This window comes from Vanessa cardui, chromosome 16 (genome assembly GCF_905220365.1).
Source record: "Vanessa cardui chromosome 16, ilVanCard2.1, whole genome shotgun sequence".
NCBI classification, from domain to species: domain Eukaryota; kingdom Metazoa; phylum Arthropoda; class Insecta; order Lepidoptera; family Nymphalidae; genus Vanessa; species Vanessa cardui.
The window spans coordinates 4,065,627-4,091,756 of record NC_061138.1 but is presented as its reverse complement, the minus strand read 5'-3'; the positions used below and the strand labels follow the sequence as shown (position 1 = coordinate 4,091,756).

General features: G+C 33.2%; 4 protein-coding genes across 5 annotated transcripts in view; 2 read left to right on the top strand and 2 right to left on the bottom strand.

The window, feature by feature from the left end:
• Positions 1-2,112: 2,112 nt before the first annotated feature.
• On the top strand, positions 2,113-3,287 carry LOC124536183 (mitochondrial carrier homolog 2-like). Its single transcript, XM_047112663.1, has one exon. The coding sequence runs from the start codon at positions 2,182-2,184 to the stop codon at positions 3,067-3,069; it is 888 nt and encodes a 295-aa protein (XP_046968619.1). The 5' UTR covers positions 2,113-2,181; the 3' UTR covers positions 3,070-3,287.
• A 48-nt stretch (positions 3,288-3,335) lies between these two features.
• LOC124536182 (U3 small nucleolar RNA-associated protein 6 homolog) lies at positions 3,336-6,518 on the bottom strand. Its single transcript, XM_047112662.1, has 8 exons — positions 6,321-6,518; positions 5,820-6,132; positions 5,397-5,588; positions 4,878-5,078; positions 4,701-4,802; positions 4,371-4,577; positions 4,087-4,272; positions 3,336-3,757 (listed from the first exon to the last, which is right to left on the bottom strand). The coding sequence occupies exons 1-8, from the start codon at positions 6,410-6,412 to the stop codon at positions 3,347-3,349; spliced, it is 1,704 nt and encodes a 567-aa protein (XP_046968618.1). The 5' UTR covers positions 6,413-6,518; the 3' UTR covers positions 3,336-3,346.
• Positions 6,519-9,619: 3,101 nt separating this feature from the next.
• LOC124536195 (tonsoku-like protein) lies at positions 9,620-23,332 on the bottom strand. Its single transcript, XM_047112675.1, has 14 exons — positions 23,159-23,332; positions 22,831-23,088; positions 22,462-22,627; positions 21,663-21,939; positions 21,200-21,353; positions 20,299-20,503; positions 19,485-19,674; positions 18,468-18,699; positions 17,872-17,984; positions 17,047-17,233; positions 13,478-14,840; positions 12,028-12,203; positions 10,871-11,579; positions 9,620-10,465 (listed from the first exon to the last, which is right to left on the bottom strand). The coding sequence occupies exons 1-14, from the start codon at positions 23,169-23,171 to the stop codon at positions 10,120-10,122; spliced, it is 4,389 nt and encodes a 1,462-aa protein (XP_046968631.1). The 5' UTR covers positions 23,172-23,332; the 3' UTR covers positions 9,620-10,119.
• Positions 23,333-23,588: 256 nt separating this feature from the next.
• LOC124536045 (tyrosine-protein kinase Src64B) overlaps positions 23,589-26,130 on the top strand; it is a 75,546-nt gene continuing 73,004 nt past the window's right edge. For both annotated transcript variants that reach the window (XM_047112455.1, XM_047112453.1), the window contains exon 1: positions 23,589-23,781. The gene's annotated coding sequence lies outside the window, so the exon portion shown is untranslated. The remainder of the gene's footprint in view (positions 23,782-26,130) is intronic.

Sequence of the window (26,130 nt, the reverse complement as noted above, 5' to 3'; positions counted from 1 at the left end):
ATCCTGATATGAGGTTATCGTTTTATGAATTTTACAGGAATATGATAAATGCCATAAAAAGCGTTTTTGAACGCGCTCCAGTCTTAAGTAATGGGTAGCATAATGTGGACGCCAGACAACGCTGCAATACTCCAGGTGGCTACGAACAAGACTATTGTAAAGCGTTATATTTGTTTTAGCTTCTTTAAAATTTCGACCTTGTCTCATGATAAATCCCAACATTTTTAAAGCTTTTTGTATTACATTATCCAAATGATTAGTAAAAGTCAATTTTTTATCTAATATAATGCCCAAATCTCTTATAAGATCAACCTCTTTAAGTGTAGTACCTTGCAAGTTATATTGTGTTGATATGATGTTAATCTTACGAGTAAACTTGATGTGTACGCATTTCTCGTGATTGAACTGCATGCCATTAGATTCACACCAGTTTATAAGGTTATTCAAATCACTCTGAAGTAAAATCGCATCACTCGGTGTAGATATTGTTCGAGTGATTTTTAAATCATCGGCATATAAGTATGGCGTGGAGTTTTCAAAACAGAATACAATGTCGTTGATAAAAATATTAAACAAAATTGGACCAATATGTGATCCTTGAGGGATACCTGAGGTGATCATATTTGATGAGGAGCAAAAACCATTTACAACAACATAAAAAGATCGGTCGCTCAAGTACGATGAAATCCAGTGCAGCACTGATCCTGCGTAACCATATAAAAACAACTTATCAGCTAGAATTCTATGTGGTACCTTGTCAAATGCCTTCCTAAAATCGGTGTAAATATTGTCTACTTGCCTCTGAGAGTCAATAGCTTCTGATAATGATGAAGTAAAATTCATTAGGTTAGTCGCGGTAGATCTGCCTGGTGAAAAACCGTGTTGGTGTTCGGAGATGAATTGATTGAAATGTGATTGAATTAATAACTAAAGATTCAAAGATTTTTGGGAAAATTGAAAGAATAGATATAGGCCTATAGTTACGTATATCTTTTTCATCTCAATTTTTGAATATTGGTACAACTTTTGCTTGTTTCCATATAGTTGGAAAAATCCCAGTACGTAGTGAGGCATTAAATATTATGTATAGTGGTAGACTTAAGAAATTTGCACATTTTTTTATAAATATCGGTGGTATATTATCCGGTCCCGGTCCTTTTGTGGTATCTAGGCATTTTAATTTTTGCAAAATATTATAATGACTTATTTCTATTGTTGTTAGGCTTTCACTACAACCTAAATGAAGAATGTTACGTAAATAGTAGGTGGAATCTAATTTGCAGCTGTCATCAGTATTATTATACACCGAGGCAATATAAGATGAGAACATGTTACATATTTCGGCCCCTTTAGTAGATGTTATAAGTCCATTACTCATAGTAGCTGGATATGAATTTGAATTATTACGCTTCTTCTTTAGGAATGTCCAAAATGCTTTCGGGTTTTTCTGAATTTGCTTTTCAATGTTAATATTATGTTTATTGTAGGCATCACGCGTAATTTTGTCACAGCGATCACTAAGTAATCTTAATTCTATTTCATCTATTGGATTATTATATTTTTTAAACCGTTTTAGAACCTTACATTTTTCTTTTATTCGTTTTTCTATGTTTTTATTAATCCAAGAAGGGTATCTGGTACTTCTAATTTTATGTAATGGAACGTAACTTATGATAGCAGTCTGTATTGTGTCGTAAATTTTTTTAACCATTTCTTTTATATCAACATCCACATGCAATAATTGGTTTTTGGAACATTATCTACGTTCTACAAGAATAACTTAGAAAAATCATGACAAGTGGCTCATTTGTTTTATTATATTTTTTAACACACTGCAGTCTACTCATCATCAGACGTAAATTAAAATAATGAATAATATACTCTGAATTTTTCACATTAATTGTTTATCTAAAATTGAGTGACATTATCCAACTCTTGCTGTCAGGCTTTTTTTAAATTAAAACTAAGAAATATTTTTAATATACACTTTCTTGGATCAGAAAATGTGATTAATAGCTTAATTTTTTTTTTTAATTTTATCTCAGAGGTCTGTAGTTGAAAAACATAGTGTATCTGTGAAACCTATAAATTATAATATTGACTCTGTATTTGTTTATGGATCGGGATCATTCATTTGTCAGTATTTGATTTCGGAAGTAGGTCCTCGAAGTTTTTCATAATATGGACGAAATTGATAAGGAAAAAATAGCAGCTCTGCATTCACAACTACTCGTTACAACAGTATGTTACCCTATGGAATATGCAAAAGTGCTCATTCAATTGGGATACGAGCCTCTACCGCCTCGGCGTTCAACAACCCTGTTCGGTCGCCCTGCTATGATATTACCTAACGTCTTTCAATACATCAAATATATCAAGAAGTCGGACGGTTTCTTTGGGTGCTACAGAGGTTTATCTGCCAAAGTGCTCGGCTTAGTCGCCTCCAGTCAGCTTACTTCTAAGGTAATTTATGCCTGCGGTATCGATCTGCCCGAACTCAATGATCCTCCAAACATCGTAAACGACGACGAACCTAAAATCGAAGATTATTACAAGCTGTGCCGTCGAGATATGATCATGCACACTGCATCTGTGATAATATCTTATCCCTTCCACGTTGTTTCTGTTAGGATGATGGCATCATTTATTGGGAAAGAAGAAGAGTATAGTTCTTTATTGGGTGCAATTGTATCCATTTACCGGGACGATGGTTTACTCGGTTTCCTGCATGGTATTGTGCCTAAGCTACTGGGAGATTTAACTTGTGTTGCTGTCACTGGCATATTGGCCTACTTTGTAAACAAATATTTGGTGAAAACGAAAGATCTACGTTATTATACTCTACCATTACTAACATTTGTTACAAGTACTTTGACCTATCCGCTAGTGGTTGTGTCTACTTGCATGGCTGTAGCGGGTAGCAGCCTCCGTGCAGGCAATCCTCCGTTGATGCCTGTCTATCCTACATGGTATGTTTGCTGGCGAGAACTTGGTAGAAACAAGCAACACAAACGTGGATCATCACTTATCTTTAGGTACTACATTGCTCCAATTGCAGCTATGCAGTAAAACCTCAACCCTATTATACAATTGCATTTATCCATTTGCGTTTATTTGCTAAGTGTTATTCCACATTCACCAAAGTAGAGATTTTGACCTCTTGTAGAAACTAAATGTGTAAAATGTTTACTGTAAATAATTTAGTATAAATGGTGTATCATGTGGATTCGTTTTGCTAGATTGTTGAGTACAGGAGTGGTTATATTTAATAAATATATTTTGTTCGACACTAGTAGTATTATTTATTTTTTACTATCATGAAATAAAACATTATGTAGCTGTCAAATTATTTTAATTTTGCTAAAGCTTGAGCTTTAATGAAACCATCGACTAAATTCTTCTCTAACATTCCTATAGCTCTTCTATGAATAGCAGGAACAGCTTGAGCGGCGCCATTTTGTTGTTCAAAATTGATGTAATCGATCCATACTTCAATATTATCTCTACCATGATGCTGTACTAAGGCCTCATAACATTTCCTGATATATTTTTGTAATGGCTTCTCTTGATGCATCTCAATTTCTATCATAACCTTGTGGATTTCAATTTGTGTGGGTGGAGTCCTTATAAAGTCTTCATAAGCATTTCTTGCAGCTTTTAATCCATTTTGCTCATTTATTTTTTGCAAAAGTTTTGGCTTTAATGACAACACTGCTGCATGATCACACGCTTGAAATTTGTCATAACAATTTTTCAACTGAAATATATATTGTAAATGTAACTTTGCACAAACAAATTAAATGAAAAATAAACTGTATTTAAGGGCACTTTAAAATCTTATTTTGAAAGATGATTGACCAGTTAATTTAAAAAACAATTCACTAGAATTTATTTCAATGAATTAAGGATACTTTTGCAAAAAAATCAACACATACTATTAAATGTTTCCATCCTTAAATAACAATATTCTATACAGTAATAGCTAGTAAATCTAAACATTATTAGAATAAATTTTACCCTTAATTAAATAAATTGCCCTCAAAAGATTGTATATACATATACATAAAAGTATTTAATATTACTCACCAAAACACTAGACTCAACATTATCAAACAAAAAGTTCCACAGTTCTATTAAGTCTTCAGACTTCAACTGTTTTGATGCATCTTTAAGTATAGATAGGACTTTATTTTCATCAGATTTATTGAGCAAAATTTTCTCCTCCCATAAAAGCCTATATTTTGGATTTTTTACCAATGCTTCATCAAGAATCTATAAACATGTAGTCATTATTATAAATATATATTTAAAACATAAAGTAGGTAATAAAGTATGAACAATAAATAAGATAGACCAAAACAAATAAATACCTCTGTGTATTCATCTTTAGATATTTCATTTTCCATTTTCAACATTTTAACACCAAAAGTATACATTTCTTTCGTCAGCAAACCATTATCATGTCCATAGTACCAAGCTCGTTTAACAATGTTAATTTTTTGTAACTCTGTACAAAGTCCATCTCTCACGCTGATCGCTCCATAAATATATTTCGTACAAAGTTTTTCATCTGGGAACTTTATAATAAATTAATATAAGTTTGATTGTTATATATATTTTTTCCAATTATAATGTACATTGAAAATAAACTTTTTCCTGTATTTGATTTTATTACTAAATAGTTGGTTTTTATTGTGTACCTGTCGCAAAGCCTCTTCATATACTGCTATGTAATTATTGATTTCATTTGGATATCTTAATTCTGCATCAACATATTCTTCAATCTCTAACCAGTGGTAGCCCTGAAGGAAAAATAATATATTATTTACTTTTAAATATTATTAAACCTATTAAATTTTAGTGATTATGATTCATACTTCCAACTCTTTCAAGGCTATGTAAGACCAGACACTCTTTTCTGTTCTTCTATCCCAAATTTCTTTCTTGATAGAATTTGTGATTGTATCATCAATACCATAGTTAAACGCTAGATCACATAACTTGAATAAAAATGCTTCATCTGGTATATTTTTCATACCATTTTTCCAAACAACATCTGCTCTTTTGATATATTTCTCCTTAAAGTAAAAAATAATATGATTTGAGTACTTTAATATAATTGAGTACCTTAATGATAAAAATATCTTTAATTAATTATCATACACTCGTTATATGTAGATAAAACATTTGTAATCAATGTTTTGTAGTACAAATTGTAATGTACTATAAATAAAATGTTTTACAGTTTATTGGTCAACAAAAAAACTAAATCTTAAAAGAATAATGTGAAATATTTTTTTCTAAGGAATTAAGATATTCATATTATTTATACACCAATATGAATATTAAAAAAAATGTATTATGTATAAAATAAAAAAATATGTAAACTCAAATACCTTTTCTTCCTCAGTTTCTGCTTTAAAAGCAATCATGAGCTCAATATCAAATAGATCTAAGTAAAGAATGTCAGATTTAGGGTGTCTATGAATTCCTTTGAGAAGGAATGCTCTAGCATTTTCTAGATTATTCTGTTCTTTGCTCTCCCACTTGCTGGCCATCTGCCACATCTTTGGCTTATCACCATGGACCTAACAACATTACTACTATGTTAATTTATATATTGTCAAATAAAAGTATACTTACTATGTGAAATCTATGGTGGAATATAAATTTGAATGTTTGAAAAAAAAAATTTGAAGTAACACTAATTATACATCTAATTTAAAAAAATCCTTTAGCAAATATGAGTATAATTATAACAAAAATTTATTCATGAGAGTTTTCAGGAGAAATTATTTCTTGTAATAACAAAAACATACCTGTAACATCTGACCTAATATAGCAGAAACAGCATAATCAAAGCCGACACTTCGGCAAAACTTTATATACTCAAAGTAAATAGCAACATCATTTTGATATCTATATATAAATTGTTTGAAAACTTTATTCAAGCGCTTTGTGATCGCATATTCAATGTCTTTCTTTTTTTCCATCATTTTAGCTTGTTTTCTTCTCAGTGAAATATCTTCGAGCAGAGTCAGTTCAAAAGCTATATATTGAACGAAGTCATCTTTTTCTTTAATTCTTCGCTGTATTCGATATTCAAACTCCTTACGTTTTCGTGAAATTTCTCTAAAACATGATTTTGTTGTGTAAAGTATGATTGTATCAAGAAACAGAAAATTGTATTTTGAATTTATTCCATAAATAAAATATGCTAATAGATACTAAATTAGGATCATCAAATAAAAAAAATACTTGAAATTATACCATTTACTTTTTATTTCGGTACGTAATATTTTCATTTGAAATCTACTTACTTTATTTCTTCGTCCTCGTATAGATTTGTTCGTCGCATTTGTTCTAATTCATTTATCATGTCCTCGATACGTTGATTTACTTGTTCCGCCATCGTTAATAATTTTTATTTAGCAATTTAGATATTAAAAACAATTAAACCTTAAGGTAAAAAAAAATAACCCAAACAATTTCCACAATAACAAATAATATAAACATGTGAAATCGAAATGTCTAAATTGAGGTTATGTTTATGACAAAATGCTTTTTTTTTTCGATTGTTTTGACCAAGGCATAAATTATACAGACAATAAACAAAATACTCTCTAAGCAATCAAAAAATTGCTTATATAAAGAATTAAATAAACAATTATGCCATTACAATATACTCGTGTGGTTCCGGGTAGAGGAATAGTGCCCCCCCATCTTTTCATGTAAAGTAATTAAATAAATATGTTAGCAACAAATAAAAGACTTGACTGAAGACTTGAAATGTTTTTGTTTTATACCTACGCTGTATACAGGCCCGCCGCTAGCTGTTTTGTCGCCCGTGTGCAATACCTATTATGCCGCCCTTTTTTTGCTGCAAAAACGCATACCACTATTCCTCCACATGAGGTGGGGGGCGGGGTGTATACCTGCTAAAAAACCAACGTTAGCGACCCACTCTGTCTTTTTGGAGGATGTTACGAAATCTTTTGTGCATACTACCGTGACGTCCTAACGGTAGGCTCACCTCTGCGGAGTTCCACTTCCTAGGGAGTTCTCAGGGTAAAGAAACCCTTAACCCCGGCACACTTATGGCAGGAGGAGAAGACATCCATAGCGAAGACATACAACATAACAAATCCCATACCATTGCATCAAGGTGTGAGACGAGGGGACGATATTTCCCCCAAATTGTTTACTAATTCAATGGAGGATATGTTTAAGACGCTAAACTGGAAAGGACGTGGCATCAACATCAATGGCGAATACATCTTTCACTTAAGATTTGCAGACGCTTGCTGATTCTTCTATGCGTATCGGCCTACGGTTTAACTTGGATAAAACCAAGGTCATGTTCAATGAACATATTCTACCGGAACCGATTGCGATACACGGGGCCGTCCTCGAAGTTGTTCAAAAATATATCTAACATGGGCAGACTTTGCGATTAGGTAGAAACAACCTTGAGGACGAGGTGAATAGAAGAATTCAGCTGGGTTGGGCAGCGTTTGGAAAATTACGTCGAATCTTTACATCGTCGATCCCACAGTGCCTTAAAACGAAAGTCTTCAACCAGTGCGTCCTACCCGTCATGACATACGGAGCCGAAACGTGGAAACTCACGGCAAGGCCGGTCCACCAGTTTAAAGTCGCTCAGCGTGCTATGGAAAGGGCTGTGCTCGGCGTTTCTCTGCGGGGTCGCATCAGAAGAAATGAGGTGATCCGCCAGAGGACCAAAGTCATCGACATAGCCCACCGGATTAATAAGCTGAAGTGGCAGTGGGCGGGCCATATTTGTCGCAGAACCGATAACCGTTGGGGAAAACGTGTTCTGGAGTGGAGACCGCGTCTCGGCAAACGTAGTGTAGGACGTCCTCGGGCACGGTGGAGTGACGACTTGTTGACGTGATCCCGGGCGAGGTCGGTGCCCGCAGGAGCCAGTCAAACCAACATCAAATGCCGGACAAGTCGTCCATCGCCCCCTCCCAAAGGATCACCTGATCATGGGGGTATGCCCCAACGGCCTTCTGAGATAGGAAGGCAACTCGTGATATCGAAATGGTCCTATGGTCTCGAAAGGAAGACGGCGAGCTTGAAGTCTAGCGAATGTCTGCTGATGTTAAGTAAAAATATAAAGTATAAAACGCCACAGTGTATAAATGTAAAATATAAAAAGGGCATGGCTATGAGCCCGTGGATGCCGTAAATTAAATTAAGAAAAAAAGAAAGGAAGACTATTGAAGTCGTTCGCCACGTCCGGTCCGCCTCCATTGTCCGGGTCTTCAGGGTGTTTTAGGGCATCGATGGTTGAATGACCCGCCCTTTTTCCCGGAAATAGCTCCCCGATCAGTCGCAGGATATCTGGCGATAGTTATTCCGTAACAGGAGTGCCGTATGTTCGGAGCTTCCCTCGCAAACCACGATAGGGGCGCCCCTTTGCTCTCTGTTTACTTAACGCCTTTTCTAACTCTTTTTTCAACTGACGATGTGCAGCCCACAGGTGTACCTCTAAGTTTGCGTTGAGCACGTTGCGCCTGCGACAGCGAACGTATGCCATCCGCGCCCGGTTTAACGGTGCCCGTAGCTCTGCTATTTCGAGCGACCACCAATATAACTTACGGCGTGATACCCTTCAAGCCGCCCTACGACAATGCCCTACTACAAGTAACGGATACCTAATCTACCAATTGATAAGGAAGCTTAAAGGGGAACTTCGACAGTATTGTTTTTCATAGGATAACAGACGACGGACTTTTAACTTTACTGAATACGATATTTTTCGATGCTTTGAATAATTTATTTTACTTAAGGATTTGTGGGAATTATAATAATGACTTGAATTAGGTACGTGATGTATTGCTCAATTTGCCGCCCTGGACGTGCCGCCCGCGTGCGGTGCACGCGTCGCACCCCCGCTTACGGCGGCCCTGGCTGTATAAATATAAAGTTGTATTGATAAACGCAACTTTATATTATATAATATAAAAATAAACACTTTTTTTCTGTGGAAAGAGAGATTTAGAAAAAAAGCTATACTTAGAACCTTTGACCACATTTTTATTCGTCTGAAGTCTAATACTTACCTTAATTTTCCTAAATCTTTACTAATTTCATTTTGATATTTAAAGTTCATTGTTAGTTTTAATTGTTTTACAGTACATAGATAGTAGTACAGTACATTATTTACATAATTAGTAAAAACTTTTTTTTTGTTTATGATATTGGTTGGCGGACGAGCATATGGGCCACCTGATGGTAAGTGGTCACCATCACCCATACACAATGACGCTGTAAGAAATATTAACTATTCCTTACATAGTCAATGTGCCACCAACCTTGGGAACTAAGATATTATGTCCCTTGTGCCTGTAGTTACACTGGCTCACTCACCCTTCAAACCGGAACACAACAATACTGTTATTTGGCGGTAGAATAACTGATGAATGGGTGGTACCTACCCAGACGGGCTTGCACGAAGCTCTCAGATTATTTTACTTTCTGATGATTTTTTATATGCTTACGTTATAACATGATGGCATAATTAAAAAACAAATTTTAGGACAAAATATTTAATTACAATTATTTACAATTATAGTAGAGAATTAATATTTAACCCATTTATTAATAATAGAAGTCACTATAACAAATTTTAAATTACAACAAATACATTATTTTATAGTTACTCTAACTGAGCCAAGGAACAGGGCTATTGATTTTCACATATTTCACTCTCAATGTAATTAATGATTGGTTGAATCAGACATTCATTTCATATATTTGGCCCAGTTGATAAAAAAATACAATTATTTCTAGTCATCAATTAAAAAAACACAATTACACATATACGTAAAACGGAATTGACCACGATAATATAAGTACTAAATAAAAAAAAGTAATTACTCCTGAGCTAGTTTATCACTGGTGTAAGTTTACAAAATGAATATTAAATTACTTTAGTTACATTGGTTTTAGAAGTATATTTTAAAATTATTTTACTCTATCATATCAACGGCCTGATAGATTTTAAGGTACATTTTCTATTGTATTTGAAAACAAAAGGCGTGCGAATCCGGACAGTCAATTGATTTAAGTCAATCGACCTTGCTCTCAAAACTATCTAGCTGTGAATTTCGTAACACCTCCATCACAGTGTTCTATCATACCTCTACCTTTAAAACAATTTAACCAAGTTTTAGAAAACAACTTAAAGCTCTCCCTCTCTTCGTCAGTTTTAGATATTGGAGTAACATTTATTTCTGGAACACATCTTCCGAAGTCGATCGCCGGAAGCCAAACTTTAAAATCCGAATCAGGGGAATATTTGAATATATCATGGCAACCCTCGAGATTTATTACTGGAACTGGTGGTTGTCTTTGTAATAATTTTTTCAATGCGATAAATGTTAAATTATTGTCTTTCAGTGTTATTGATTGTAAATTCTTGGCCCGGCCGAGACACCTGGAAAATTATATAGATATTAAGAATAGAATATTGAATTATATGAAGCAATTAATGCTTCTAAAATACTTTAATAGGATAAGATGCTATTAAAACTCTTAATAGTAGCGAGTGTGCATATTATTCATTATACCAAACATTTGTATATCACAAACAAATAATTAGATGGATTATAGGAATAAGAATGATATTTTGTAATAATCAATTACAGAACTGATCTTTTCTCATATTTAATAATATAAGTATTAATTTGATTTTGTTACATAACGCTTCTAACTGATATTAATTACATTATCTAATGAATTATTTATCATTACTTAGGCAATCCAAAGCAATTTTGATAACAATAATGTTAGAATGTTCCCATCATAAATAAGTCAATGCATACAATTGCACAATACAAACCGGAATATTCGCATGAACTGTCCATCGACCAATTTACAATTTGAAAGGCTGAATCTTCTTATTTTCAAATCCTTTGCAGTGTCCATGAAGCTAGCTATACACCCAGCCACATTCCCTTCTACACCCACATTGTCCAACTCCAGATCCGTGATTAAATTAGGATTCAACGCTGTTATCAAACCATTAATCATAGTTTGTTTCACTGGATTATTACTTATGTCTAAAACCTCCAAGAAATCAAAGTTTCCTTGCAACTTATTCGATTCAGGCACAGCATTATTAGTTATGTTACAATTATTTAACTTCAAAACTTTTATTTTTAGATATTGACTCAATTTCAATATTGATTTAAATCCATCATCGCTTATAGAGTTCCCGCTCAAATCGATGTCTTCTAATGTTTGACAAACGGGTCTTGTTGCTTTTTCATATGCGTTCAGTAATATCTTTATGCCATCGCCGCTTACGTTGTTCCTGCTAATATCTAATATTGTCAAATGTTTCATTGTACACATACTTTCTGTTAGATATTTCATGCCTTCATCACCTATGTTGTTGTTCGGTAACATAATGGCTGTGATGTGGGTTTGGTGTGTCAGTGCTCTGAATAAGGGACGTATCTGTGAGGGGGATAGTGTGTCTGAGCCTAATGCAAGCCTTCGGGTTGTATGACTTCTTCCGACAGCTTGTTGAATTTCTTCGGATGGGGCTGTAATTAATATGATATGATTGATATCATTGTTACAAAATATTGATAGACCTTAATTATTCACCCTACAATCAATATACATTTAATAATAACCCCGTAATGACTTATCTCTTTAATCAATTCTAACAATCAAAAGATCAAGTATCTTAATTAATTAAAATAAATTAGTACTAAAAAAACAAGCTTTATTTAAATGCGATAAAGAGAATAAAATTAATTTTTACGGTCAGCATGTAACGTCATTACTCGATTTTATAGTAAAAGAAATTTTGTCGCAAGAAAAATGTACTAAATATAAAATTATATAAATAATTAATATCAATCTAGTTGTCATTTACTATAATTTTAAGTAACATAAAAAACCTTCTAGACACATTACAAAATATGTAGAAAATACAACCACTTGATATATAATTTAAAAAAAAAATATTATTCATTGATTGCTTACGTATATCCAGAGCGTCGCAACACTCAAGGTATCTCTCTTCAGCGGGCGAGGCTTTAAAAGTTGTGATACAAGTATTTAGTTCAGGAGATGCGAGAACAAGGCTTAGGGGGTCTTCTTCTGACAGAATCGCTCCATCAGACGTCATCAAACTAAACACCGGACGGACCCCTGTTATTCTGAAATATAAAAAAAAAATGTTTTTTAATATTCCTACGGATCCACCGAGTTTGGATTAGTACTTGGTGGTAGTACTTGACTGTTTACAACTATAGGCTATTTGACTGGTTTTTAAAATCCATTTTATATTATTTAGTAGAAGTTAAGGAACCCAGTAAAAGTTGTGTTTTTTATTTCTAGTACATATTTGCCGAAAAATATCATATTAAAAATTCCATATTTAAATAGCGCGCAAAAACGCTACTTGGACTATATTGCGTTGCAAAGGGGTCGGTGACGTCACTTTCCTGTGTTTTAATTCGTGGTACATATAGTAGAAAAGCAAGGTTTACAAGAAAGTGACTTCATTATAAGCCCGGCCAATCAGGAGCATTTTGTGTCACGTGACAAATGTTTGAAAATTTGCATTTATTTATGGATTTTTGAATAAATTAAGTATTATTTTCAACTTTCGTTACTAAATAACCATTTTTAAACTCATAATAAACACTGATTACAATCATTCACAATTTATTTTTTCGCATGTTCAAATAGCCTATTGTCATACATTATAACGCCACACAATAATGCTTAGTTTGAGCAGTGAGTGAACTAGTATAAATACATAGACCTAACAGATTTAACATCGTAGTTCCAAAGGTAAGTAGCGCATTGGAGATATGAGAAATTTCAATAGGTAGTGGTGACCACTTGCCCTCTTTTGCCAGCCCACCTACACATTCCATATAAAAAGGTGATTGTTTATGAATCGAAGAGACGACTTCAAGGAGAAAAATATGATTCCTGTAAAGTGCACTGGACTTTGATGAAATTTAATATGTATGGATTTTATATTTAGAAGCGGCAGAAGACGCATTTATTTAGATTAAATTCGAGTCCAAAGTCATTGAACATTCATTTGTTAACAATATTTCTATACCATTTTTTTTATAGTATAGGTTGGCGGACGAGCGTATGGGCCACCTGATGGTAAGTGATCACCATCACCCATAGAAAATGACGCTGTAAGAAATATTAACTATTCCTTACATCGTAAATGTGCCACCAACCTTGGAAATTAAGATGTTATGTCCCTTGTGCCTGTAGCTACACTGGCTCACTCACCCAGACCGGACCCACTTCAGACCGGAACACAACAATACTGAGTACTGTTATTTGGCGGTAGAATAACTGATGAGTGGGTGGTACCTACCCAGACGGGCTTGCACAAAGCCCTACCACCAAGTAAAACCCTACCATCTAATTCATAAAATTAAAATTTAAAATAACTTACTTATAATATCTCGATTTAACTTCCTCAACCAGCCAGCTGATTGTTAGTTTGTTAATCATATCCAACTTTAGAGATATCAGAAAGACTTTGTCCTCGACTTTGACTTTAACAGCGGCTGGCGGTAATATTTGGGTTTGCATCGCTCTGCCATTCTTAGACTGCATTATACTTATTGGCTGTATCACATTCATTGGTTGCACAATATTGGGATTGATGTTTTGCATGAAACTGAAACCATCGTTGGAATTCGTGTAATTGAAATTCTCATTCGAGGAATGTCTTGAAAACGTTCCAGTTGGGATCCGTTGCTTTGTTTTTTTAGTTGAGAATTCAGTATCACTGCCGCTGTTACTCGATTGGTCCATATCCGACTTCTTTCGTTGAAAACCTGCTTTCAGTAACGTACTCTGTCTTTTCCATCGCCGTCGCATGTTGCCTCTCGTATCTTGTAACTTTGAATTATCAAACTCTCTCGTTATATTTCTCATGGATTCGATTGGTTTCATCGGACAAACATTTTCGTTTATTTGAAATTGATCTGAATCCGAACTGTTCTCGCTGTGATCTATGATTTCACTTATACGTGATTTCCTTGTTGAATGTAAATTATTATCTGTTAAAGGGCAGATTTTGTTTATATTGTCTATGCTATCTTTTAAGTTGTCTATTGATGTTTTTTTGGCAACTATAGTTAACGGATCGCTAAGTTTCCGTTTCTTAGTCCTGTTCATGATACCAATGTCATCATCCAACCAATCGTCGTCAACTTCATCAGGGTTCAGTAGAGCTGGTTTAGTTTTCGTCTTCTTAACATCGACTTCAGGTAAATCTGTGTTTCTATTTCTCAAAGCGGATATGGCATTTCTGTATTCTTTGACTCCTGATGTTTTGCTGTTTCCCTTCTTTGTATTATCTTCTTCGTCAGAAGAGTTAGAGTCTGATGGGAAGGCCGTTTGATTTCTAACATTTTGTGACATGTTTATTTCATCATCGCTGTCATCGTCAATGATATTACGTCTTTTAAACGCTGGCGAATATAGTTCCTTAATTCTGCTTGTCATTTTAGACGTGCTCGGTGGAGACTTATCTTGAATAGGCTTTACGGGCGTTTTGGATTTCGATCTATTCAGTATTGCATCTGAAGGATTTGTCTTATCTATAAGATTATTGATTTTATTGAATATATTATTATACAAGATTTCTTCATCCTTCGTTAGGATTGTGCCTGCTCGCCATTTTTGTAATGCTTGAAGTGGTGTTTCGCCGAAGTCTGTTTTAAGGGTCGGTATGGCCCCGTTGTCTAGCAGTAGCTGTACCACTTCTAAGTGACCGTTACTAGCGGCGTCGTAAAGCGGTGTTATACCTGAAATCAATGGTACCAGTGATACAATGTATAAGCGTTCAAAACGTTATTCTCACATATATTTTAATTTGAATATTCAAAAGATCTAGATATAACTATCATTTGGAACAGACAATATTTTAATAGATATTAAGTGGCATCAACTTGGTGCTTAAAACAATTAATTTTTTTAATCCATAATGGATATTTCAGAATTCTATATTTAGAAGAATACATGACCAAAACATCTTAGTCAAAGATTTCACATTCATATTTGAGTGAGCACCACTTTTTAAATTAATTAATTTATTTCAATATTTCTCGGCTTTACCTTTGAGGGAAAAACCGCCAGGAAAACTACATATCGTAGATGAAAATTCCTCACAATTATATAATTAACATTTTAATGAAGCTACGATATGGAATTGAAGACAAACACCGTTTTCAACAAGAAACTTTTGGCGACACAACTTAGATGTCGCATCGGCAAAATTCGTAAAACCGATCACATCCGAATTGAGTACGCTATACCAAATTATCAATATTTATTACTCATGCGAATATGATCTTTACACAAACGTAATAACTTGTAATATCATACGGCCTAATATATTCGTTAATTTGCCGCGTCGATTAACATGCAATTGCAATGACGCTTGAATCTATAGCGACAAATAGCGTCGTCGGTCGTGTAAATCGGCAGTAATCGGTTTTATTTTCATTATATTAGATGTAGCATCGGAAAATGCAATGGGCATTTTCCGATGCTACATCTAATTATAGTTTGTTCGCGTTAAGAATGCAGTGAGTTGTCATTGTTTACCGGCTTTACTCCGCTCCCTGACCAATCAAATCGTTTTTAACAGCAGGGTGAAGGTGTATGCATATTTGTGTTAAAATTCCAACAAATTATATTTGTATTAAAGACTAAGTATAATTAATTTAAAAAATACACATTAAAATAAAAAATCGAATCGGGTTGTTTAATCAACAAAATTCTTAACACTACATACCTACAATCGTTTGCGAATCTTGCCATCGCGATGTAGAAATTTATATATTTTGACATAACGTCATCTAGTAGCTATAGGTTACATTAATTATTACGTGTACAGCTTGAATAAATTAAATATAAACATATAAATAAACAAAAATTAAATTATAAAAATAAATATATCAGTTAATAATTAATTAAATGTGAACTTGACTTTGTAATTTGAAAAGATTTGATTGGTCAAAGGGGGCGGAGTAAGGTCGGTAAACAATGTCAACCCACTGCATTCTTAACGCGAACAGACTATAATGTCTACCCGTGACCACGAACACTGCAAAGTGCTCGAAACGTCGGGATGTTTAAAAATAATTAATGTACGCGATTCATCCGTTATAATTAAGTAAGTAAAGTAAAGTAAAGTAACAGCCTGTAAATTTCCCACTGCTGAGATAAGGCCTACTCTTCCATTAAGGAGAGGGTTTGGAACGTATTCCACCACGCTGTTCCAATGCGGGTTGGTGGAATACACATGTGGCAGAATTCCTATGAAATTTGTCACATGCAGGTTTCCTCACGATGTTTTCCTTCACCGCTGAGCACGAGAGATTTATAATTCTATAAAGACAAATTAAGCACATGAATCAGCGGTGCTTGCCTGGGTTTGAAACCGCAATCATTGGTTAAGATGCACGCGATCTAACCACTGGGCCATCTTTGATCTCTAGTTTTATTTTCATTCCATTGCTTTTTCCGATGCTACATCTAATTTGTGTCGTACTATACTTTCTCTGACGCGTGAATCTATAGCGACGAATAGCGTCGAATGGCGCGATAGGGAGCTATATCTATTGGTCGTGTAAATCGGCAGTAATCGTTTTTATTTTCATTCCATTGCATTTTCTGATGCTACATCTAATTATAGTTTGTTCGCGTTAAGAATGCAGTGAGTTGTTATTGTTTACCGGCTTTACTCCGCTCCCTGAACAATCAATCAATAATTAGTTTTATTTAAATGACAACCCACTGCATTCTTAACGCGAACAAACTATAATGTCTACCCGTGACCACGAACACTGCAAAGTGCTCGAAACGTCGGGATGTTTAAAAATAATTAATATACGCGATTCATCCGTTATAATTAGTTTTATTTAAATGAAAACTCAGTGAATTCTTAACGCGAACAGAGTATAGTGTGGTACTATAGCAGCGTTGGATATGTATCAGCGCACTGACCGTCGCAGTTGGCGCCGCCGCGGTCGTTGACGCAGGCGCCGCGCTGCAGCAGCGCGCGCGCCAGCTCGAGGCGGCCGTGGATGGCGGCCTCGTGCAGCGGCAGCCAGCCTGCGTTGTCGCGCACGTTCACCGGGTGACCCTTGGCCAGGAGCCGCTCTGCTAGCAGCTTGTTGCCGGATATGCAGGCCTGATTTGAAAAAAAAAAAAAAAATTGTAAGTTTGTTTATAATTTGTTTAAAATAATTTTATAAAATATGTATTTAAATTTCTTCTTTGTTTAGTTATATCTGTGTGACGCGGCCTGGATTCATTTTGCTAATTTATTACGAGAAATGTTCGACACGGCATACAATTCCTAAGGTTATGAACTGTAACAAACTGTATTTGTTGCCAAGGCAAATTTGTCCATTTGACTATACCTCCGCATACATAGCAATTATGCTGCTGAATACGAAAAAAACGCAAACGTAAATTAGCAAACTCGACATTTTGAAGGAACTTGAGAGATTTTGAGAGGTCTGACCTCAAAATGTCATCTTCAGATGTCGGAGGCAAAACCAAAATCAAAATATACTTTATTAAAGTATGCAGGCACACAGCACAATCACTTTTGAATCGCCATTTAGCAACTATTCAGCAAGAAATTCTACTGGCTATCTTACCCGTTCTTCAAAAAGAGTAACTATTGTTACTTTTTTCAACATTAAAATTAACTTTAACAATAGCAGAATTTGATAGACTGAGTATTAGTAATATATACTACTACGACTAGTAATATTAAAACAGTAATTATTGACAAATTTAACTTATTACAAGCTCACTTACAACATGCAATTGCGTCTCCCCTTTCATATTCTTCTTGATGGCGAATCCTTTGCCTCTTCTGCGAGTTTCATGCTTAGTTTCCTTCAAATCCTCCTCGTTAGTGTCAGATAGATCTATTTCAATAAATTACATATTTATAAAATGTACTTTAGTACAACCGGATCGAAGGACCAAAAAATCATTGACATCATACAACTTTTTACCATCAACGTTATAGTACGACACAACTTAGATGTAGCATCAGCAAAATTCGTTAAACCGATCACAACCGAATTAAGTACGCCATCCCAAATTATCAATATTTATTTCTTATGTGAATACGATCTTAACACAAACGTAATAACTTGTAATATCATATGACCTAATTCGTCAATTTCACACGTCACTGACGCGAGAATCCATAGCGACGAATAGCGTCGAATAGCGCGATAGGGAGCTATTTCCATTGGATGTATAAATCGTCATTAATCGGTTTTTATTGAATTTTCCGATGATACATCTAAGTTGTGTCATACTATACATTGTAATAATTATATAAATGTGTAATTTCTATGGGAACACAAAAAAATAGTTCGAGAGAGTATGAATAAAGAGACCTGTCAAATCTTCAAGGCATATATCATCCCCGATGTGTGTATCCTCATCCCCTCCGCCGACGGAACTCTGTTCATCTTCCGATTGGTCAAGGTTATCGAAATCGTCATACCCCAAAGCCCTTAACTCATCTTTAGTCACCTCCATCTTGTCGGTCTCGCGGTATTCATCTTGATATTTCAAAAGATTCTTTAATATTCTTATTTCATATTTCTTCTTATTCCAATCTCTTGCCTGAAAATAAAATTTTCTCTAGTATATTTAATAGAATGAGAATTTTTTGAAACTGTTTTAATTTGAATACAGACACCACCTACAAATTGACAATTTTTCATTGTACTTGATTTGAAACAGAAAATAGCAAATATGTTATAAAATACGCATTTTATGTCTCAGGCTTTTTTATTATAGGATATAATCTTTTAATATACTACTAATTGTATTTATGCACGAAATAACCGCCAAATAAAGCTATTTTTAAATAAAACTAGTTTTAACGGATCGTTCGTGGTCACGGTCAGTCTACCTGTGACCACGAACGCTGTAAAGTGCTCGAAACGTCGGGATGTCCAAAAAAATTAATATACGCGATTAAAATCCGTTATAACTAGTTTTATTTAAATGTGTAATAATCGCGAAAATTTAAGACAAAGCTATTTTTATATAAAAAAATATATTTAAAAAAGTAAAGTAACAGCCTGTGAATTTCCCACTGCTGGGACAAGGCCTCCTCTTCCATTAAGTATATTCCATCATGCTGTTCCAATGCGGGTTGGTGGAATGCACATGTGGCACAAAATCGATGAAATTAGACACATGCAGGTTTTCTCGCGATGTTTTCCTTCACCGTCAAGTACGAGATGAATTATAAACACAAATTAATATATATATAGTGGTGCTTGCCTGGGTATGAACCCGCAATCATCGGTTAAGATGCATGAGTTCTAACCACTGGACCATCTCATCAAAATATAAAAATAATTAAAATTAGTAATATTGCAGTATTATATGTTACTCACGGCATTTCTAGCATCATAGCAAGCTTTCTCAATCTGATCGTATGGTCTCTTAGCGAGGAATGAAACCTCGGCGATATTGTATAATGTTGTGTATGCTTCTTTTGCAACGTCTTTGATGAGTTCATATTCCTTGTAGTAATATTGTAACGCGTCATTGTAGTATCCCATGTCTTTGTACGTTTGATACAAACTGTAAAGACACAATTATAACTTTAGATCATTTTTGACATATAAATCTATATACATTTTTTTCGATATTATGGAATTATTACAACCCGCTTCGCACGGGTACTTGATGTGTATCGTTATATTATGACCAAATACATAAAATCAATATAAATTCTAGCCTATGTGTTACTCTGATGTATAATCTATATTACTGTAAAAGTTCATCCAAATCCGTTCAGTAGGTTTTTCGTGAGTTACAAACATACATACACCATCCTTACAAACTGTCTCATTTATAATATTAGTAAGACTGTGGTACTGAATTGTCACTTATGTAAAATTCTGATAAAGCTGCTTTACATGGGAGACTTTAAATTTTATAGAAAACTTTCTTAGTTAAATGGCCATAAAATACCAAATATTATTATTTCATTTCATATGACCTCAATGACATTAACACTCCTGTACAAATATCTAAAGTATTTTCGTACTACAATACACATGGTTGTGAAACAAACAATTATCAAATTGCAAGATTTAGCTTACTTTTACCAGTTATTTGATGCTGAACCTTTTTGGGAATATTTGATGACTCTATATGTTCTGTAATGTTGTGGTTCTTTCAGTAACATAAACTCGTATTTACCTGACATAAATAGGAATCAATGTCTTCCCACAGTCCCCAGCCATTTCAGCGTGATCTAACATCTTCAAATAGTACTCAACTGCTCCAGCATAGTTTTTCAAGTGACAAGCACCATCTCCGAGTTTCTCATAGAGCATCTTAAATGTTTTATGGTCTGATGGATCCGTGGATATTAGTAAGTCCTCTGTGTAACATATAGCAGCAACTGTGGGAAAGATAAAAATATTATATAGCTAAGATATGTATAAGTTATTAAATATATATTAGTTCTATTCTGCCTCATTGAGCTAATAGCTAGGTTTAAAAGGTGTTGTTTCGAGGTTTGAGGTTGCAATCTGGTTCAAGTTATTGGATATTACTGTATGTAGGTAGTAGATAGTTGCGTGTGTACCTTGTAGAGCATATATGCCTAAGTCTGAATAAATTTCACACAGCTACTTTATCACCTGTGGGGTTAGCCCCACAAGTGCGAAAATCTACTTAATAAAGAAAAATAGTAATCAACTTATTTTACATTATTGTAAATAGTATGTACCGTAAAAAACAATTTTAATTATTTGTAAGAATATATCAAGAAATTCAAATTTTTATTTGAACTACCTTCAAAAGTGGTTTACTAAATATTATTACAACAAAGTAAAATATTATGTTGTCTTAAATTTTCGCGATTATTACACATTTAAATAAAACTAATTATAACGGATGAATCGCGTATATTAATTATTTTTAAACCCAACCGTCAACCCGTGACCACGAACACTGCAAAGTGCTCGAAACGTCGGGATGTTTAAAAATAATTAATATACGCGATTCATCCTTTATAATTAGTTTTATTTAAAAGTAAAATATTGCTCAGTTCAGCAGTCAGAAGTAGAAATGAGAATAACAAAATGGGACATACCAACTTTAAGATTGGACTCTATATTTTCTCTCTCTTCCTCATCGGGAGTTTTTAACTTCCAGGCTTTTAAGAGTACTTGCTTTGCACTTTGGTAATCCGACATCTTACACAGTATATCACCCTTTGTCGATAAAGTTTCACATGATTTAATAACCTGAGAAATATATTGATAAATAAACAATAGTATGACTTTGTTAATGGCCATCAATCTTTTTGTCTATCAAAAAGCTTTCCATCAAAATCATACAAAAAGAGTAAGCTATATACCAGCCTTTAATTAAGTAACTTTAAAAATTATAATCTTTGCATACATATAATTATGTATTGATTAGTATATAATGAATATTTAGTATTAAATCCAAGACTACTTGATAAGAAATATAATTGTATTTGATAAAAAACTAAAAATTAATTATTTACAAAAACAGTAGAACCATTAAAATATAGTTAAAAGAATTCATACCTTGTCTTCAAGTCTACTGGCAACTTCCAAAGCCTTATTCAAACAACTCAAGGCTTTGGCATAATCTTTTTTTTTATTACTATGCAGTAAAGCCTCTGTTGTGTAACAGTTGTGAAGAACTTCATAAAGATCCTGATTCGAACAGATTGTTATGGCTTTATGTATGCAGTCAATTGCCTTGTCTAGATGTCCTAGGTGCTCTTGTACCACTCCAATGTTAAGTAGCAGACGGGCTCGCATATCCATTAATTCTGTTTTGTTTATTTTGCCATTCAACCTGTTGAATATTTCATAATTAAGGTGAGAGAGTTAATGTAGAACTCTCTTTCTCTTTTCTTTAAAGTCAAATTGGAGTGTAGGTCATTATTACCTAATATTTGATAAAGAAAGATTACACTTCTGTCACATGTAAGGTGACTGAACTGTCACTTCAATAGTAAATAAACTTATTATAGTAATAAATTAACCCATACTTATGATTATGAGCATTTTGTGAAAGTTCACAAAGTACTGAGTCAATTTTGTCTAAATTTAGTACAAAGCAAGCTCGAATGCTAAGGTCAAACAAGCTGTTACTTTATTATATATATAAAATTGTTGAATATATTTTTTTATTGTTTGTATTGTTTAAAGGTACGATAAAATTTTGTTTAAACACATCGATCGGCAAAACTGTACTACATAAGTTGAAACCAGTTTCAATTACTGACACCATATTTTTAAATATATATAATATAATAATAAACAATAATAATAATAATAAACTGAAAACAATGAAACATTTTAAAAGCATACTTACTTTTCACAGAGCACTAAGCTCTTCATGAATGCTTTCTCTGCTGCTGTCAACGATTGTTTTGCCTCCCCATCTTCAGCAGAGCTCTGCCCACGCAACAAATATATCCTTCCTAGAGTTGCCATTGCTCTTTGCTCTTCCACTAAATTATTCAATTCTTTTGCGACAGCTGTAAAGTAATAAGTTTTTTTAGTGAATGATATTATTTTATAAACAATTATATTCGCTAATAAAATGCTATGAAGTTTTTGATTTAAAAAATTGAAACAATCTCCTCGTTAAGTATTTTTTTTTAATGGCTTTGGACTTTGTGTTATGCTCTAAGTTAACATGAGAATGAGAAACAATTTTGCAATAAATATAAAATGTTACCTAAATGCCTTTCTTCATACTTAAGTGCTTTATCAAACTCTGCCATAAGCATATACATCTCTCCTATCATCCTGTTACAAGTGCCCCACTCCATACGAAGACCAAGATCTTTACAAACAGCAGCCTCATTTTTATACTCTTCTAATGCGTCACTGTAGCGAGTTTGTTTGTAATAATAAGTTGCTAAATCATTGTAAGCTTCAGCTAAGGTACGCCTATTGCTACCATTTAATGCTTTTTTCTTCTTCCTTATAAGTTCTGAAACAAAAACAAACTTTTAACTAAAGTCGAACTTTAACTAAATCAAACATGTGATAAAAATATTTACTCTCTTCTTCCATGACTGAGAAATATAAACTCAGCGTATTACATTTATTAATTTTAAATAAAATAAGGTATCAATTTACGAATTAATAATTAAATAAACTTAAAATCCCAAATTAGCGCTTTTTATTGACAATATCTTTTGACGATGACATTGACAGTTGGACAGATGATTGGATAAATGGCGGTGCTTTTCTATGGTTAGGAAAAATCTTAATGTTTTTATGGTTCTTATACAGAAATTTACGGTTTTTTGAAAAAAGTTGTAGAAATAATTTATTCACATAAAACTTATTTTACGAATATGTTAAAAATATCACTTATTTGATAGACGATTTAAATCTAAAGTATTTTATATATTCTATATCTAGTTTACTATTTTCTCTGTGACAGTCTTGTTATCTATGACTTTATAGACTTCGCAAGTGAAATGTGAAACTTGCTGTGAAGTCGAGGATTCATATGTCAATTTATAAACACTGTTGATATTACAACTTATAAATTTATTATTATACTGTATCTCTATAGTAAATCTTTTTTGATCGTAAGGTTCAAATTTTATACCCATTTACAACGTGTTATAAGTTATAATTTGCAAAGTTGCTGTCACAATAATCATCAAAAGCAGTAAGTTTGTTTATAAATTTTATTATTTAATTATGACTTACAATATAACGGTATTTTGTAGTTTTATTTATGGAAATAATATTATCGAGAGTTAAAACTCTCTATTAAATTTTTAAATTATTTTTTGAATTAATTTGTTATTTTCAAGTAATGAATTTTTAATTTAACATTAGCGAAAGAAAACAACTACATACCTAGATACTTAAAAAAAACTTCTTTCTGTATGTACACATCAGTTTTCCTTAATATTTAAAATTAATAAAAGATAAGGGATCTCTTTCCCTATCTTTTTTTTTTCAAATTTAATAAAAACGAAACACCTTATATTTATCGTATAATATATTATTAATAATATTAGTTTAGCATTTAAAAATTGAAGCGAATCAAAATTCATTACGTAGGTATGTGATTACTAGGCATAATTTACATTATTGTATGTGTGTATGTAATATTGTTTAATGTATCTATAATATTTTGGTTACCTATTAAATCATAAAGAAAAAAAAGATATACATTCCGATATCAAATAATAAATTCACACAACAAACGATAAATAATTCGAATACACGAAACCTTAGTATAGGTACATAATTATTATATCGTTTTATGCGACTAAAGATTTAAATACTTAACACGTAAAATTATTATATTGCCTAACTATCTTATCGAAATACGCCTTTCAGAGTTATAACAATAAACTTCTTTATAAATATGTTTGTTCTTGGTATGAAATGGACTTGTTTTATTCATATTAGACTTTTTATTACGTTGCGCAAATAGGTCGATGACATATCGTTGTATCCTTGCATCTTCTACATTCCGTATCCATCTAGCGACGCCCCGGCGCCGTAGAAGGCGCCACATTGTGACCTTTAATTTTCTATTTATTATGATCACGTGGTCATCATAATAATGAGCATTTGTTTAAAAAAATGGAGACCGTAAATAAACAGTATAAAAGTAAATATTATGATTAAATTAACGTGACTTTAAATTTTAAAATACTGTGTTAAATGATTTAAATTTTATTGCTTTCCTACCTAATTATAAACGTAGTATATAAACTTTTGTAAGTTTAAATAAATATTTTTAATTTAAATTAAATTAAATTTGATATGTGGGTAAATTAATACTCATACGTAAAATATAAATGCTTAATTAATAAGTAAATATATGATCCATTCTCTGTATTGAGCACATAAGCCTTTTATTTTAACTATTTTATTTCATTAGTATCGATTGAAATTAGAAAAAAAGGTTAAACCTAAAAAAAACATAATTTTTTTATTCACGTAGATTAATATTCGTGCCTATAAATATTGCTTGCAAGCTGCAGAAATAGAAATTCTCTTTTTAAATTTAAAAATATCTTCGAATCGGAAACGACAGCTTCAGGCAAACTTCACATATGATCGACGAAGCAATCCGTTCTGTAATAAACGCGAAAATGGCCGACGAACCGGCAAAAGTGGGACAAGAAAGCATTTCCTCTGAACATTTTCTTTTACACATTCGAATCTGAATAAAATTTCATAACATTTTAAAAGTGTTGCATAATTATTATTCACGAATCGAGTGTTAAAAGGGTTATCTCTTTAAATAATCGCGAAACCATTAACGCATCACTAATCCAATACGCTTGCAATCTATAACATCGCTAGCTAATTACGTTTTAATCAGTTAAGTCGCTTAATCTTCCCAAGGATTATCACGGCAAGTATCGATTCGCCGAATTGATTTTCATTTCCCTTATACTTATCATGTTTGAAATAAACCTTTACACGTAGATCGTGTGGAACAGCGAAAATGTACTCGTATAAAATTTTGTATCGATTACGATGGATTTGCACCAGTTATAGTTGGCCTCTGAGAAGTATAATGTCGAATGTAAACGTTGGTAAACAAAAGACCTCGCAACAATAGATGGGTGGGCGACCGGCCATTGATTCACGCATCGGAGTTTAAACGATGCATTCGTGGAACAGTACGCATTCGGTTACATGGAGAGGTGTCCGAACGGTACCACGATTCCGGTTCTAATTAAAGAGGAATGATTCAGCGAACTCGCCCGACGTTGATTTGATTAAAATTTGCATTAGGTCTAACTGTATTGTATGGACAATATAATATTATTTATAACAATTCATGTAATAAATCATACAATCATTAAGATAATCATAAGAGAACAATAAAAATATATATTGCATAGTTACCCTATAAAAGATTCGTTGTTCTGGAATAAAAGTTTTCTTTGTGTTGCTCTAAGCTATACGTCGTTTCATCAAAAGCTTCTTTTTACCATGAATAGCGAATTATCATTCAATAACGCTTCAGATCTGTCCCACGTGA

Excerpts from the sequence above, each read along its gene's own strand:
- LOC124536183 (XM_047112663.1), top strand. The coding sequence starts at position 2,182 with ATGGACGAAATTGATAAGGAAAAAATAGCAGCTCTGCATTCACAACTA.
- LOC124536195 (XM_047112675.1), bottom strand. Across the intron at positions 20,504-21,199 it reads AGAGTCCAATCTTAAAGTTG|TTGCTGCTATATGTTACACA; the intron begins GTATGTCCCATT and ends TCTTTCCCACAG. Across the intron at positions 17,234-17,871 it reads GGGAGACGCAATTGCATGTT|GCCTGCATATCCGGCAACAA; the intron begins GTAAGTGAGCTT and ends TTTTCAAATCAG.
- LOC124536182 (XM_047112662.1), bottom strand. The coding sequence starts at position 6,412 with ATGGCGGAACAAGTAAATCAACGTATCGAGGACATGATAAATGAATTA. Across the intron at positions 4,578-4,700 it reads ATGAAGAGGCTTTGCGACAG|TTCCCAGATGAAAAACTTTG; the intron begins GTACACAATAAA and ends TTTATTATAAAG. Across the intron at positions 3,758-4,086 it reads ATGTTGAGTCTAGTGTTTTG|TTGAAAAATTGTTATGACAA; the intron begins GTGAGTAATATT and ends TATATATTTCAG.